At 40.2% G+C, this 13,505-nt stretch overlaps 1 protein-coding gene across 1 annotated transcript; it reads left to right on the plus strand.

Moving 5' to 3' along the window:
- The first annotated feature begins 6,807 nt into the window (after window positions 1–6,807).
- Window positions 6,808–9,102, plus strand: LOC128733509 (esterase B1-like). Its single transcript, XM_053827141.1, has 4 exons — window positions 6,808–6,825; window positions 7,120–7,242; window positions 7,300–7,797; window positions 7,853–9,102. The coding sequence occupies exons 1-4, from the start codon at window positions 6,823–6,825 to the stop codon at window positions 9,050–9,052; spliced, it is 1,824 nt and encodes a 607-aa protein (XP_053683116.1). The 5' UTR covers window positions 6,808–6,822; the 3' UTR covers window positions 9,053–9,102.
- The last annotated feature ends 4,403 nt before the right edge of the window (window positions 9,103–13,505 follow it).

Raw genomic sequence — 13,505 nt, forward strand, 5'->3', positions numbered from 1 at the left:
CGAGTTATACCGAGATAAAGTTTCACAGGCGTTGTACAAAATACAACAGCGCGAGTAACAGAGGGTTAACCAAATTTGTCACAGTTTCTCTTTAAAGTGTATTGTTTACATCCTCTGAATTTCATAGTTGCGCATTTTATTTCTGCCAAGATGGAAGCGTGTCAAATGGAGCCACGTGGAAATATGTTGTACGCTCATACGGAAAATCCGCAGCTATCCTAGCTCGAATACCATAAGCCCGAATACCACATGCCCGAAGGGCACTAACCCGAATGTAACAGTAGCCCGAATGTCACAAGCCTGAATGTAACAGTAGTCCGAATGTCACATTAACCCGAATGTAACACTAGAACACAGGGGGCCCCGCAGAAATCACATCTGTCAAGGGCTTTTCGTTTTCCTAGATCTAGTTGACCTCTAGTTATTTTTCACTAGCCCTCGCATCAAGTTACCTTTATAAAATAAAGCCGCCCAGTTAGCTTCGAGGTACGATGCTGGTCTAATAAGCCAGTTGTCGTATGTTCGAATCTTGGCTGGTCGGTGCTTGCTAGATAGAGTCAGTAGGATCGTTGCATTGGCCCCGTAATTTTCCTGTAGTCTAACAGCCGGCAGCGAAGTTTGTCGATAAAGAAGGATAATGTCTAAAGACGGTATAAATCCAAGGCTTTGCTTTTTTTATAAAATAACAAGCGGCGAAAGCAAGTTAGTAGCAAACGTGTGGTAGATGATTCAGGGCGAGCCGGCCGTAGGCAATGGTAAGTGTTCGCCGGTGACCCTCCGTCGGAAACGCCGGCCACTGTGGGGGGCAGCCCACCCGCAGAAATCACATCTGCCTAGGTCTATTCATTTTCCTAGGTCTACTGACCTCTAGTTAGTTTTCCCTAGTCCTCGCATAGAATTAACTTTGGGAAAATCTAAAGCGGCGAAGTGTGTCTTGTTCTTGAGTACTCTTAGGACTCAATAAAACCAAAAGCATTGTTGCGAATCGAACGAGAAGTCAACGATGCCTACTCACACGCGAGAGAGTATAAGAAGCACAGTATTCAACGTTCACACTTACGTTTATAAAAGAAACAGCCACCGTTGGTGTGTGCAGACATTCTGCTAACCACACACTCGCGTACGCACACCCTCACATTGTCTTCCTGCGTAGCTTGTTCGCGAGACAAAAAACTCATGAGCAATCAGCTACCCGTGAAGCTAATGGAGAAATGTGATACAAATTTTGCATTACTTTTCCTTTTCTTCGTCATCTTCGCCGATTTTATTCATGAGCGGGAGTGCGAACCCTCGCGAGTAATTGGTATCAGCAGTTCGGGCTTCAACGACGAACGAGAGCGACGACCGTAGCTGTTAGCTAAACACACACTCGCAAAAACTCATTGCAGTGCATAAATAAATAACAGCGAGGGTCCAAAAGAATGAGTACGCGTCTGTGAGGAATTTAGACCACACGAGTGTGGGCTTCGCAACACCGATCCGAAAGCAAAGGCTAGATGCTACACTCCGTTTCAAAACTTAACCTTCTGTTTTTATACAACAGACTTCGCAGCCAGCCGATTCTGCAATCTTGCGGTTACGGAGCTCCTAATGTTACATTCGAGCTTGTGTTACATTCAAGCTAGCGTTACATTCGGGCTTGTGTTATTCGGGCTAGTTACTTTCGGGCTAACGGTATTCGGGCTAATGTTATAGAATCGCGAATTACAGTCAAACTAACCGTCTTCGATGGATGCCGATGGCATCATCCTGCCTATGGCATTAACACTCGGAAATGTTTTACCCCAGCGCATTGAAAACCGGTGCTGAAAATATTACAAATTCAACGTCACCGGTATAATGCTTCCAACACTTCGTGTTTGTTTGCAAGCACAGGCACGGCGTGTATAAAGAGACGAACTTGGTTGCGACGTTATACAGCTCGGTTCGTTGTTTGGCCCATAACTAAAGATGATCTTGGCACCAGTTCAGGAATTGAAACGAACATGTCATAGAACCAAAGCAAAAAATATTGAGATCATTTTGACAATTTTTAATTGCGCGTAATTATACTCTAATCTATATTAAATACGCAAGGCCGAATAGATGTGAGCCCGAATAAATACGAGAAGAGCCGATGTCGAATGTGAGTAATACATTGAATCAAATACTTGCTTTTCATTTCTCATACTTCTCTTCTTTCTTTTCTATTCTCTCTTCTCTCTTCTCTCTCCTCTCTTCTCTCTTCTCTCTTCTCTCTTCTCTCTTCTCTCTTCTCTCTTCTCTCTTCTCTCTTCTCTCTTCTCTCTTCTCTCTTCTCTCTTCTCTCTTCTCTCTTCTCTCTTCTCTCTTCTCTCTTCTCTCTTCTCTCTTCTCTCTTCTCTCTTCTCTCTTCTCTCTTCTCTCTTCTCTCTTCTCTCTTCTCTCTTCTCTCTTCTCTCTTCTCTCTTCTCTCTTCTCTCTTCTCTCTTCTCTCTTCTCTTTCTCTCTTTTCTTTCTCTCTTCTCTTTCTCTCTTCTCTCTTCTCATTTCTCATTTCTCACTTCTCATTTCTTACTTCTCATTTCTCACTTCTCATTTCTCACTTCTCATTTCTCACTTCTCATTTCTCACTTCTCATTTCTCACTTCTCATTTCTCACTTCTCATTTCTCACTTCTCATTTCTCACTTCTCATTTCTCACTTCTCATTTCTCACTTCTCATTTCTCACTTCTCATTTCTCACTTCTCATTTCTCACTTCTCATTTCTCACTTCTCATTTCTTACTTCACATTTCTCACTTCTCATTTCTCACTTCTCATTTTTCACTTCTCATTTCTCACTTCTCATTTCTCACTTCTCATTTCTCACTTCTCATTTCTCACTTCTCATTTCTCACTTCTCATTTCTCACTTCTCATTTCTCACTTCTCATTTCTCACTTCTCATCTCTCACTGCTCAGTACTGAAAACTCATTACTGATAACTCAACGCTGACAATGAATTATTGACTCTGAACTACTGAGTTCACGTCACACTACTCTCTGCTCATTACTTACAACTCAATTTACATTTACTCATTACAAGTAATAACTTTTTGAGTAAACTTTTTTTCGCCTTTTTGGTTTCTTAATATTAATGATAAACCAATTTCAAGTAATTTTTCTGAAGATAAGAAACTTCTAACTTTTTCCAATTTTCAGCAATAGACCTTTGTTTATAAACGACGCCTCAAATCACATTTCTTCTTGTAACATGTTTATTTCAACAGACAGCAGAAAAATATTTTTGCTGAAGACTGTTTTGCTTTATATGCAGTAATTAATAAGATATAACTGATTTTAGGTTAAAAACCGTCTGATGAAAAATCCAAATATCTCAGCCATCTGCAAGTATCTGCAATTAGTTTGCATACCAATTTGTAAGGAATTGTTAAAGCTATCTGCCCCAAAGGTGTATTTCAGAGAATACCTGGGAATACCGTGGCTGGGAATAGTGCGGATTTTTTTTCATGCATTTTATAACTTAATCAATATGCGTCCTAGCGTCAAATAGTCTTCACAGAAAATATGTATTTCAACATACTGAATATCTTTGTAGAACATTTGAAAGCAATAAAATAATCGTGTGCAAAGTTATTGAGTGTAATTGATTTTTAAGTGCTCTTTCATAACACATCATTATATTTCACAACCGGTAAGAGATAGATAGTTACTTTATTCAGCAAAATTGCTTATTTTAGTATGTTCTGCAACTTTTGGACAAAAAAAAACTTTTTTTTAATAAAACAAAGGTTTCTATCACCCTAATAGGTGAATTCATGGTCACTCTTATAGTGCAGCCAGATGCGCTATATTTTACTGTTTTACTTCTCCGACGACACCACCCTGAAAAAAATACGCATTTTTCATCAGACGGTTTTTAACCTAAAAACAGTTATATCTGATTAATTAATGCAGAAAAAGCAAAATAGTCTTCAGCAAAAATATTCCTCTTTTATGTACAAAATGTTGTCTAAAACATCACAATGAGCTGTCTGTTGAAATAAACATGTTACAAGAAGAAATGTGATTTGACGGGTTGTTCATAAACCAAGGTCTATTGCTGAAAATGGGTAAAAGGCAGAAATTTGATATCCTCAGAAAAAATACTTGCAATTTGTTTATCTTTAATATTTTGAAACCGAAAAGGTGAAAAAATGTTTACTCAAAAAGTTATTACTTAAATTGTTGTGTAAGTAACGCTTAAATATTGGACGACCCCTTCAAAATATGTTGAACTGCAAATATATTTGTCCCGAAATTTTAATTTCTGGCCCATAGTGCACAGGTCGCGAGTGATGCTGATGACCCGTCTTCAAAAGCGCTACCTTGATAAAACATAAAGTGGTGAAGTCTTTTAAACTGAAGAAGCAGTGCTCTAACTGGAATAGTGACGGAGAGCGTCAAAGACCGTCAAAGTCATCTTCCTCGACACTGGGGTGAAGACCCTCAAAGTATACAAAAGTTTTGGTTTGATTGGTTTGATTGGAAATGCCAAGCAACGGCAAACACGATAAAAGGAGAACAAAGACCATGGAGAGTTATAAAAACTCTTCCGAGCTAAAGACATGCGCAAATTTTACGAGAAAATGAATCGAAACCAAACCGAAATCTTACAGGTGTAGGGACGAGTGTGCAAACGAGCGCCTGATGGTCGACAGGTGGAGGCAGTTTATCGATGAACACCTCAATGGCGAAATTAAAGAAGAAGGCGGAACGGAAGTTAACCAAGGAGCGCTTTGGGTAGATAATACTGTCCAAAAAGTCAAACGAGAAATCCGGAGGTCGCAGGTAAGGACCGCAGGTAAGAAGTCGTTTGTCCCATTTACAAACATGGTGATCGGTTCAAAGGTTCCAACAAGGAACTCTCCCAGATCCTGTTACTGTTGGAAAGATTCTGATCGTGCATTTGGCGAAAATCGGCAGACTTCGGTGGGCCGGACGCGTCGTAAGGATGCCGGACGATAGTACGAGTAAAACAGTTTTCTTCAATAACCTCACTACTGGCACTAGGAACAGGGGGTTCAACGTGTAAGATGGCTCGACCAGGTCGAATGTGATTTGTGACATTTGGGACGACTGGGACGATTGGCGACGAGTGACCCAAGATCGAGTTGAATGTAGACGACTGCTTAAAACAGCACGAGCCTCCCTGGCTCTATGCTGCTGATAACGGCGACGACGATGAAAAACTGCAGCTGATAATTCAATGGATCAAATTTTCCATAAATCCTACGTTTATTAAGTCTGTATAGAGAAAAATCGACAGCGTATTCAATTGATTTACGGCAGCCATGGCGAAAACAGTCAAGCGACTACGCTCGATGCTTTGTTCGTACTGCCATTAGACATCATTTGACTCTTCAGCTTGTGCTGTACTTTACGGTCGCAAAGTACAGTTGGGTGACCAGAACTAGGCTTCCATTCAACGCTCTCGTCTTTCTCCAGAAGGGAGAGCCTATATCGGACGGACATAAAGTGCCTCACGATGTCCAACTCATTCGCTCCAAGTTGGAGCTGGCTGTACGAACAAAGCATCAAGCGTAGTTGCGTGATTGTTTGCTACATATCTGCCGCGCATAAACTGATAACACTGTGAATTTTTTTTCATACAGGCTTAATAACCGTAGGATTCAAGGAAAATTTACTCCATTGAATTATATTTTGTAGTTTTGTTTTCATCACCATTCGGAATTAGTTGATTTTTTTTATTCATACCTTAATACCTTGGGCTCACTCTATTATCTCACTCTTCAGTACTGTACCGGTCACAGTATGTTTAATTAAAATTATTTAAATTAGACAAAATAACATCTTCATATTGGGTGTTGTAGGGTAGTTGATCCAATAGTTGTGGTAGTACCAATAGTTGCGCTACTATTCATTATTAATGCATATTTTCGTCGCCGCAGCATTTTAGATAAAACAATTACATTCATTATATAAAACAGGTTTTTAGAAGTATTGGTAGTTAGACTACACCATTTAAAATTAAAGCATTATTTGCTAAAATGCCAATTTTCCAAAATCCAACGCGCAGTTGGAGCGCACAACTATAGGCGCTCATCTATAGTTTTGCTACGATGTTTTTTCACTTAGCAACCTAGCAATGTATATGGAATACCACAATTAAAGGAACATCAAACTTAACTAACGAAACATTAGCGCAACTGTTGGTACAATATAATTGAATCGGAAAATTCATTTTTTCTTTATAAAGCTTCTCGCACAACGAAAGCAATTGTCTTGCCTTGTGACAAATACCTTGTATTTGATAAATTTATATCCCACAAGCATTAATTGAAGCATGTACCTCAATAAACAAGAAAAATGAAGTTGTATTGTGCTTAGTGGCGCAACTAATGGATCATCTACCCTAACTAATTTAGATTATTAGCAAAAGGACTGAGTTTTTTCTGACAACTAGAAGTGAATACCTTTTATGTAGATTGAAGAGTACCAACGAGATCTTCGCCAAAAATATTGCTGATTGCAAGAAAAATTTTACCACTCTCTCTCCCCCTTCTCCCCTACAGTGCGTTATAACTAAATAATTATTCTTTTCGTTTGTCGTCAGGATCGCCGCGGCAAACTCGCGCGTCGCGTCTTGAATGAATAGTGGCGTGATCAAAACCACTTTGTAATCGCACCGGAATGAGCTTGGTTCCACTGCGTACCGGGCGGGATAGATTATCGCCCCCCTTGTTCTGGTCGGTTCTCTAATAAAGCAGATTATTTTTTACGACTCCTTTAAAGTTTCCTTCCGGGGCCAATAAAGCAACGGAACGAGCTAGACGGTCGACGACTTTCTTTTCCACTTGTAATGGTATGCTTAATTAATTACTCTTATTAGGTGATACTAACTCGCTAGTTTCTAACTGTGGATTGATTTTTTGCTGCACTAATCAACCCTTGTAAAGCCAGTTTGTGCATAGCTAGAACTGCAGACTTCCTGCTTGTTTGATTAATTTACATTTTTGTTGAGTCGCACACTTGCACATAATTTGCATTGCAATTAGTGGAGCAGCTGGCTCGGCCTCGGTGAGGTGAATAATAAATGCGTGCTGCACTTTCAGCAATTTAGAACTTTTAAATACACAACTTTCTTGCCATTTCTAAGGCAAAATCCACAGCGACAACTCCCATCGATCGCAGAGAGGACGTCAGCAGATTCGAAGCAATGTTTTCGCGTCAACACCAGCCTACTGCCAGCAACGCTGAATCACGCGTGAAAATTGAAAAGGTATTCCGGAACGTTTCACATTTTGATCGAAATTTCAAACAATTTCGTGTTAAGCAGGAATCAAATCGCATTCTAGTATGCCTTCCACAAGGGATGCTCAACGGAGTGCGGGACAAGCTACCCAACAACGGTGCGGACTATTTTTACTTCCGGGGAATTCCCTATGCAAAGCCACCGGTTGGCGATCTTCGCTTTGCATCTCCCGTTCCATTGAAAAAGTTTCCGGCTGTAGTTCTAGATTGTTCGAAAGAAGGTAGCAGTTTTGTAGGAACACATGTCTTGAGCCGCAATATCACCGGTTGCGAAGACGGATTGTTCCTGAACGTCTACACACCGGCGATTCCCAAGAACCAGCAGCATCACTCTTTTCCAGTTATGGTGTTCATCCACGGAGGTGCTTCCATCGGAGGAGACTCTTCCAGTTTGCTTTACCATCCAAACTATTTGGTCCAGGAAGGAGTGGTAGTTGTAACTATGAATTATCGTTTGGGTGTGCTGGGTTTGTTGTGTTTACCGGAAGCGGGAATTGAGGGTAATGGAAGTCTTAAGGATCAAGTAAGTAGAAGAACTCGACTGTGGAGAATAGCGTTTCAAGTTCGTTGTATTCCAGAGAGCGGTGCTTCGTTGGGTTAGCGAAAACATTGCCAAATTTGGAGGTAATCCCGGTAATGTGACTTTGTTTGGAGCTAGTTCCGGCGGGGGCAGTGTAGGTCTTCATTGCGTTTCGGAATCTTCGAGAAAATATTTTCACAAGGCGATCATGCAGAGTGGTCATCAGCTGTGCGACTTCCCTTACAGTGAGCAAGTGGTGCAAAAATCCCGAAAGCTAGCGAAGATTTTCGGATATGAAGGAAACTGCGACAAGGAAGCATTGATGGTTCTGAAAAAGGTTCCACCTAGAAGCTTGGTGCAGAAACAGTTCGAAGTATTGACGGCAAGGGAAAAGGAATTGGAGAAAATCTACCACATTCCATTCGGTCATGTCATTGAGCGAAAGGATTCGGAAGATGCACTGCTTACGATGGATCCCCGGGAGTTTATAAGAATTAATGGTTCATATGGAATGCCCATTATTATGGGATTTAACAATGGAGAAGCATCAATGGAATTGAAGTGTGTGATGGCTCACTTAAACGATTTTAATTCACAATGGGAGAGATACATTCCAAGAAGCTTAAAGGTAGACTATTTTGAGCCAATCGCACGAACAATCGGTGAGGAAATCAACAAGTTTTACCTTGGAACCCAGCCAGCATCAGAGTCTACAACCTCCGAAATTCTTCAATTAATATCGGAAAGATACACCTACACTGCCTACATTTTCGCCTACCTGTGGAGTCAATTCCAACGCGATTCAAATCTGTACTGTTATCGATTTGCCTTTGATGGAGCTTTAAACCACGGAAAGGTTCTTACCGATTTGCCTCCGATCAAAGCGGCCGCTCACATGGACGAAATCTTCTATCTGTTCAGTTCACTGCTGGTGCCGGAAGTTGCCGAAACGAACAAAGCATTCCAGGTGCGACGTACGATGGTTCGACTGTGGACTAATTTTGCCAAATGTTCAAATCCGACCCCGGCGGACGATAGTGAAATTCGCTTTCGCTGGAATCCGGTGGCGGCGTTTGAGCCGGGCAGTGCGGAATCTTTCGATCCACAATTTCTCAATGTAGAGCAATCCTTTCGAATGGGTTCGGTTCCGGAGAAACGTGGGTTCGAGTTTTGGGCACGGCTGCATGAGAAGTACAATGGCCGGTTTGATTGTTTGGAATTTCCTGTAGAAAACTTGAATAAGGAATCAAGTACCTAATGTTTTTGAGAAAATAAATTCAATATTCTGCTCTTGAGCGTGGTTTTCTTTGCCAGAATTATAGTAATTTTGAAATTAAATTATCAAGTTGATCGCAATTAGAACTGATTAGCTGATTGCCCGATCTTACTCGGGACCCCTTCGTCTCTCAGCCACTTCTACATATGTTACTCTAACGAAAAATCTCTTAATGTCAGAAACAAAACCCTTTTTCTTCATTCGAATGTGTCTACTCCCTTAATCAGCTCCCCTCATATTGTCCCCCAGCCAGTCAGAAATTCCCTCTTGTTGTCCAGCCACTTGTACGTCTACTATCGTTCCAAATGCAAAAAAACGCACCTCTTTACCGAATTAATCCTTTCTCCCCTCGGAAAAGACAGTCTTCCCCTTTTGTTAATCCGCTCCAGCGCTGATTCTTTTAAGTTAAAAACATTTGTGTCCAGTTTGATAAAGAACCGGCCAGGCTGTCTGGAGTTATAGCGAAACATACATTCATACACATGTTTTTTGTAGCCTGCCTTTATAACCCCCACCCCCGATAACCACTCCGCCTTCTTGTATCTTAGCCACTTAGCAACTGGAATCGGTCTAAATGCAAGAGAAATGTAACCCCTTTTACTTATTTGGACCGCCCCCGTCTTGATAGGAACACCTCCCAGTCAATCTCCTACTGCTGATTCCCTTGTGTTAAGCTGAAGGTCGTCAGAGTCCAGTTGCATTTTTTACTGATTTCAGTACTTTCACATAAAATGCTGTTTGCGGTGAATTTTATAAGTATATTTTCGACACTCTACGACGTTAATTTAATAGCGAAAATTACTGGTCAATTTCATGCTCAACGTAAATATGGCATCACTGCACATATACACCCGTTTCCTTGGCAACGTACAATAACGACAGTCACGGATTCGGAATTGCAATCGAAACGAAGTAAAGTTTTTCATACTAACCCTCTAACGGGTAAGACCGTCTGTAGACCGCCTTCGCTTTTAAAGCTCCAGAGCCGCATACGAAATTTGTTTTCAATTGCCAATATGCAAAATGTGTTCAGAGCAAATTTCTTGACATTTGGATACTAATATCATTACATTCTGACCATGCGTTCAAAAGTTATCATCTTTCAAAAACAAAAATTCCGAAAAATTCCGAAAATAATTAATGCGCGAATATTCCCTTTTTTACTTTTGAAGGAAAAGGACATCTAGAGCAAAATGATTGACCTAAAAAGAATTTCCATGAGTAAATATAATGCATTATTTTAATTTTGTAATATATCTGAATCGAAAAAATATCTGGGCAGAGCGTTAGACATGAAAAAAGAAAAAGAGAAATTGGACTGTTTCTTACCTAGCGCTCCTCCAGATAATTATTTTTGCATGAAAATCAGAACTTAAGGTTTTTTTGTGTGTACTTTCATGATAAAACAGTCATTAGCTTGATCACATCGATTTCACGGTGTTGCCCGTTAGAGGGGGACAAGGTCGTCATAGTCCATTTATGGCAATCAGTATGGCACGAAATATCACCCTTCCCTTCCCTTCTTCAGTGTATCAAGATGCTTCCGTAGACTCGGGAAGCCATCTCAAAAAAATAAAATTAGTTCAACTAACCTGCTAGCCGTAATCAGATCTTGCAATTCGAAATACTAAACATTGCATTCTATAGGTTCTATTTTTCTTTGGAGCATAACTTACACTAAATACTGAGATTTCTGCCCAATTAAAATTCATCACTGTATTTTCACTTTTTCGCCGTCGATTTTTCTTTAATTTTTTTTTTTGCCGTTCCATTCATCACATCACTCGCGAAACTTAACTTAAAACACAGAAAAGTTTGATTTACCACCCCAACAGTTATCTGGTAAGATATTATAATGATTTTGCCCAAACTGTTCACATGAATTGATACGAAAAACTTCGTTTCGATTGCAATTCCGAATCCGCGACCGTCGTTGTTTGTACATTACCAAGGAAACGGGAGTGATGCCATATTTACGTTAAGCATGAAATTGGCCAATAATTTTCGCTCTTAAATTATCGGTCGTAAAGTGTCGAAAATATACTTATAAAATTCCATAATAATAAAATTCACCGTAAACATCATTTTATGTGATAGAATTACTGTCGGATCTAGTTCAACAGCAAAAATAGATACGCCATTCTACGTTTCATAGTTGTTCATAACAGATTATTACCTACTACTAGCAATTCAGCATAAACAAAACGATAGTGGCAACAAGTACTGAAATCAGTAAAAAAGCAGCTGGCCTCTGACGACCTTCACCTTAATTCAAGTATCTTACCAAATAACTGTTCGGGTGGAAAATTAAAATTTTCTGTGTCTCAAGTTAAGTTTTGCGAGTGATGTTATTTCATGTTATTGATTTATTTTATTTTTGCATCCTAATGTTTATTTCCAATTTGTAACATAATGTGTTATAAATATCAGAATGTATTATAAAAAGACATATAGTAATCTTGTTATGGCCTCCTGATCAGGAATAGAACCTATAGAATGCAATGTTTAGTGCATCGAGTTGCAAGATCAGGTTAGTTGAACTAATTTTATTTTTTTGTGTTGGTTTCCCGAGTCTATGGGAGCTGGAACACTAAAGAAGGGAAGGGTGATATTCGGTGCCATACTGACTGCCATAAATGAACTCTGGCGACCTTTTCGTTAAGGAACATGTGTGCCAAGTTTGACGAAGACTGGTCAAGCCGTTCTGAAGTTATGCCGGAACTCCTGACCAACTGCTCCAAAAAAGTTACTGCAATTGGTTACAAGTATGTTTCCAGAAAATACCAAAAAATCATTTATACATGTTTTTAACATGCTTACTGTTCTCAAATGATTTATTATTTAGTTTAAATAGTGGCCAAACAGATACTTGATACAGCTCGTAGTTTAGGTGTAAGACGCCGACTCCATTTTACATTTTGTCATCAAGTGTTGATCGCAGAATTTTACGATCAAAAACCCCAAGCAGTCGCCGATCAGCTTCCTTATTTCCATGAGAGTCACCGGCAGGTTGCAGTTTTGTGCGAATTTGCAAACTACGGAACTCACACTCCGTAGAAAATCTGTCTCGCATCTGCCATTCGTCGTTTTACTTCGTGGCTTACATCGTTGTCACTTGTCACGACCGTGCCAAAGTATATGAATACCTTCATTACTTCCTAGCGTTCCCCAATCCAGCTCCACCTCGGCAGCAACACTATTTGGACGTTGCCTGCCAGAAATCATGTACCTCGTTTGGCGGTGATAATGAGTCCCAATCTTGTTGTTTCCCATGTTTTTTAATAGCGACATCCACTGCTCTACGGCTCTGCTCTTTTGTTTGACTGAATCGTATGCCGCCTTAAAGCCCACAAACAGATAATGGGTGCAAGTTGTACTCTCGGAACTTGTTGAGTAACTGACACAGGGCACTCGCCGATGCAGGACTCCGTTAATGGTCTTTGTCTTCAAAACAGGATACGAGAGAGCACACCTTATAGGCAGAATTGCGTTTTTACACTTGAGTGTCCTTCTTTGAAAATAGGGTAAATTAAACGATCCAACCACTGCTCCGGCAGTTGTTCTTTCTCCCAACTTCTGATAATGATCCGATAGATTGCTTCAAGCAGCTGCTCGCCCTCCGCCTATAGAAGTTCAGCCGGGATACCGTCCTTCCTAGCAGCCTTATCGGGTTTCAGCTCACTAAATTTCTGTCTAATCTCCTGCGGTGTTGGTTTTTCAATACTCAAATTACCGACGAGTAGATCAGGACACAGATGTTGACAATTTTTTTTTTCGCGACGAGTGAAAAAGCATATGTTTTGTTTTCAATATGTTCAAAGAGAGTTGATTACCATTAAAAGTTCAATGAGAGTTGATAAATGCCTTTAACTATGGACTGAACATTAGTGCGAGGGTAAAACAATGCCATATCGTCCGCGAAGAGTTTGGGTATGCCTTGAAGTTGTAAATTTCCAATATCTTCAATGAAGATCGAAAACAATACAGGAACTATGTTACTACCTTGCGGAACTCCAATGTTAATCGATCGTAAAGCACTATGAACACCGTTAATAGCAACAAATTGTTTCCGGTTTGTTAGATAGTTTTTGGTCAAGTCATTAGCGACTCATCTTACTCCGTATTGCTCAAGTATTTTTTAAAAGGGTTTCATGATTTATGGTGCCAAATGGTTTTGTAAGATCGATAAATGAGCCACTTACGGTTTGCCTGTCGTCAATTTCTTCTATCAACTTATCAACAGGCTCTATAATGACGGTTGATGTTCCACAGCCTTCCCGAAAACCATATTGAAACTTGTACGAAAACAGCCAAGCAACTGAAGTTTAATTCCAGTCAAGCAGCTACACTCGATGCTTTGTTCGTACTGTCAGCTGCAGCCCGGAGTGAAAAAGTTGGACATCGTGATCGTGAGACACTTCGGGATCACCGGTTA

Source organism: Sabethes cyaneus, chromosome 2, assembly GCF_943734655.1.
Source record: "Sabethes cyaneus chromosome 2, idSabCyanKW18_F2, whole genome shotgun sequence".
In the NCBI taxonomy this organism is placed as follows: domain Eukaryota; kingdom Metazoa; phylum Arthropoda; class Insecta; order Diptera; family Culicidae; genus Sabethes; species Sabethes cyaneus.